General features: G+C 43.1%; 1 protein-coding gene across 1 annotated transcript; it reads right to left on the reverse strand.

Moving 5' to 3' along the window:
- Window positions 1-779: 779 nt before the first annotated feature.
- Window positions 780-1,127, reverse strand: TEOVI_000638400 (PPIase, putative; the record flags this gene model as incomplete). The annotated part of the gene is made up of 1 exon (XM_067219995.1): window positions 780-1,127. The coding sequence occupies one exon, from the start codon at window positions 1,125-1,127 to the stop codon at window positions 780-782; it is 348 nt and encodes a 115-aa protein (XP_067076096.1).
- Between the last annotated feature and the right edge of the window lie 350 nt (window positions 1,128-1,477).

Consider the following 1,477-nt stretch of genomic DNA (forward strand, 5'->3'; position numbering starts at 1 on the left):
CACTGGCAACAAATTTTCCGAAAAGATTACGGACAAAGGAGAGTCGCTGCAACCACTACTCTGCACCAAACATCAGATGTTGTTATCACTCACCCACTTTTCCTACGCGCCACTTCCATGTGGTGTTGCAGGTGCTATTACACGCGGGTTCATTTCTTCAATAGAACTGATCCTTTAGGGGGGGAAATAATAATAATAATAATAATAATAATACAGGAGGCAGATAAGGGCATGGATGATGATTTAGGAGAGGAAGAAGATACAATGCTATCCAGGCATAGTCGTAACTGGAACCCTGCAAACACGCACGCACATTTAGCGTAAGAAACTTACCAAAAAGAAAACCAAAAATCGGGGAAAGGGAACTTCAGCGACATTAACAACAAAGGCCTGACTAACGCTCCCCTCCATAAAGATACATCCGCACAATAGTTAACAATTCAGGAGAATAACGGCAGATAACCACGTCAGCGTGAGGCTAACAGAGAATGCTGTTGATGTACCGTTGTGACCACATGTCTGATGGCGGCGTCAGTTTGTCTCCTGGCACTTCTTACTTCTTTGTTCCTCTTTTCTGCTACCATACACAAATTGAACTCCACCTTCCCTCACTTCTGAACAATATCTTCAACCACCGACATAATCAATCTGCCCCTACACATCCATCTGCCCGACGGTTAGTCTTGTCTATTATCTATCGTTCAATGATATCATTTCAAGCAAAATAATAAAAAAAAATAAATAAATGTGCACTGGCTATAATTTTAATGGACATCACCTCACGCGAGCCTCTTGATAATGTGCAACCCACTGTCAGTTTGAACAATAGGGCTTATATCGCCAATCTTGAGGGCCCGAACGGCATCTTCAAACGGCTTCATCATCTCCCCACTAGAAAAGAAACCCAAATCCCCTCCAGAAGCGTAACTTCCACAGTCACTGCGTTGTGAAGCCGCCTCTTCAAAACTCACCTCTCCAGAGGCAATGCGTTGCGACCACTTCTGCAGTTCCTTGATGGCGTCCTCGTATGTCACATCTGCAGTAGAATCTCCAGTACGACGCGAAACCGGATTGCGGCTGCCACTGAATTTCACCAGCAGGTGAGCTGCTCTCAGCTTTTCGGACATGAAGCGCTGATGTCGAAACCCTTAATTATTTGACCTCGGAAACGGCTCTCACGTAATTAAATGTAATGTTAGAAGAAGATAGAAATTTTTGTAAACGGGGCCACCTTAACCGCATTGCTTCCACATTCTCCTCATGGCACAGATTACTAAATCCAGGGATGCACCACAACCTTTCACTACCATCAGCGTCATCACAATAAAGAGGTGTGTGAACGCTGGGAAAGGTGTGGGAAAATAATCACTCAAAAAATGATTGTTAACCAGAAAATATAAAATAGCTGTTAGAGTGTGTACACCAAGAGCATGACGTACCGTAGATGAAGTAATGTATATATATATATATATATATA

The sequence above is a fragment of the Trypanosoma equiperdum genome (assembly GCF_001457755.1).
Source record: "Trypanosoma equiperdum strain OVI genome assembly, contig: ctg_1039, whole genome shotgun sequence".
In the NCBI taxonomy this organism is placed as follows: Eukaryota; Euglenozoa; class Kinetoplastea; order Trypanosomatida; family Trypanosomatidae; genus Trypanosoma; species Trypanosoma equiperdum.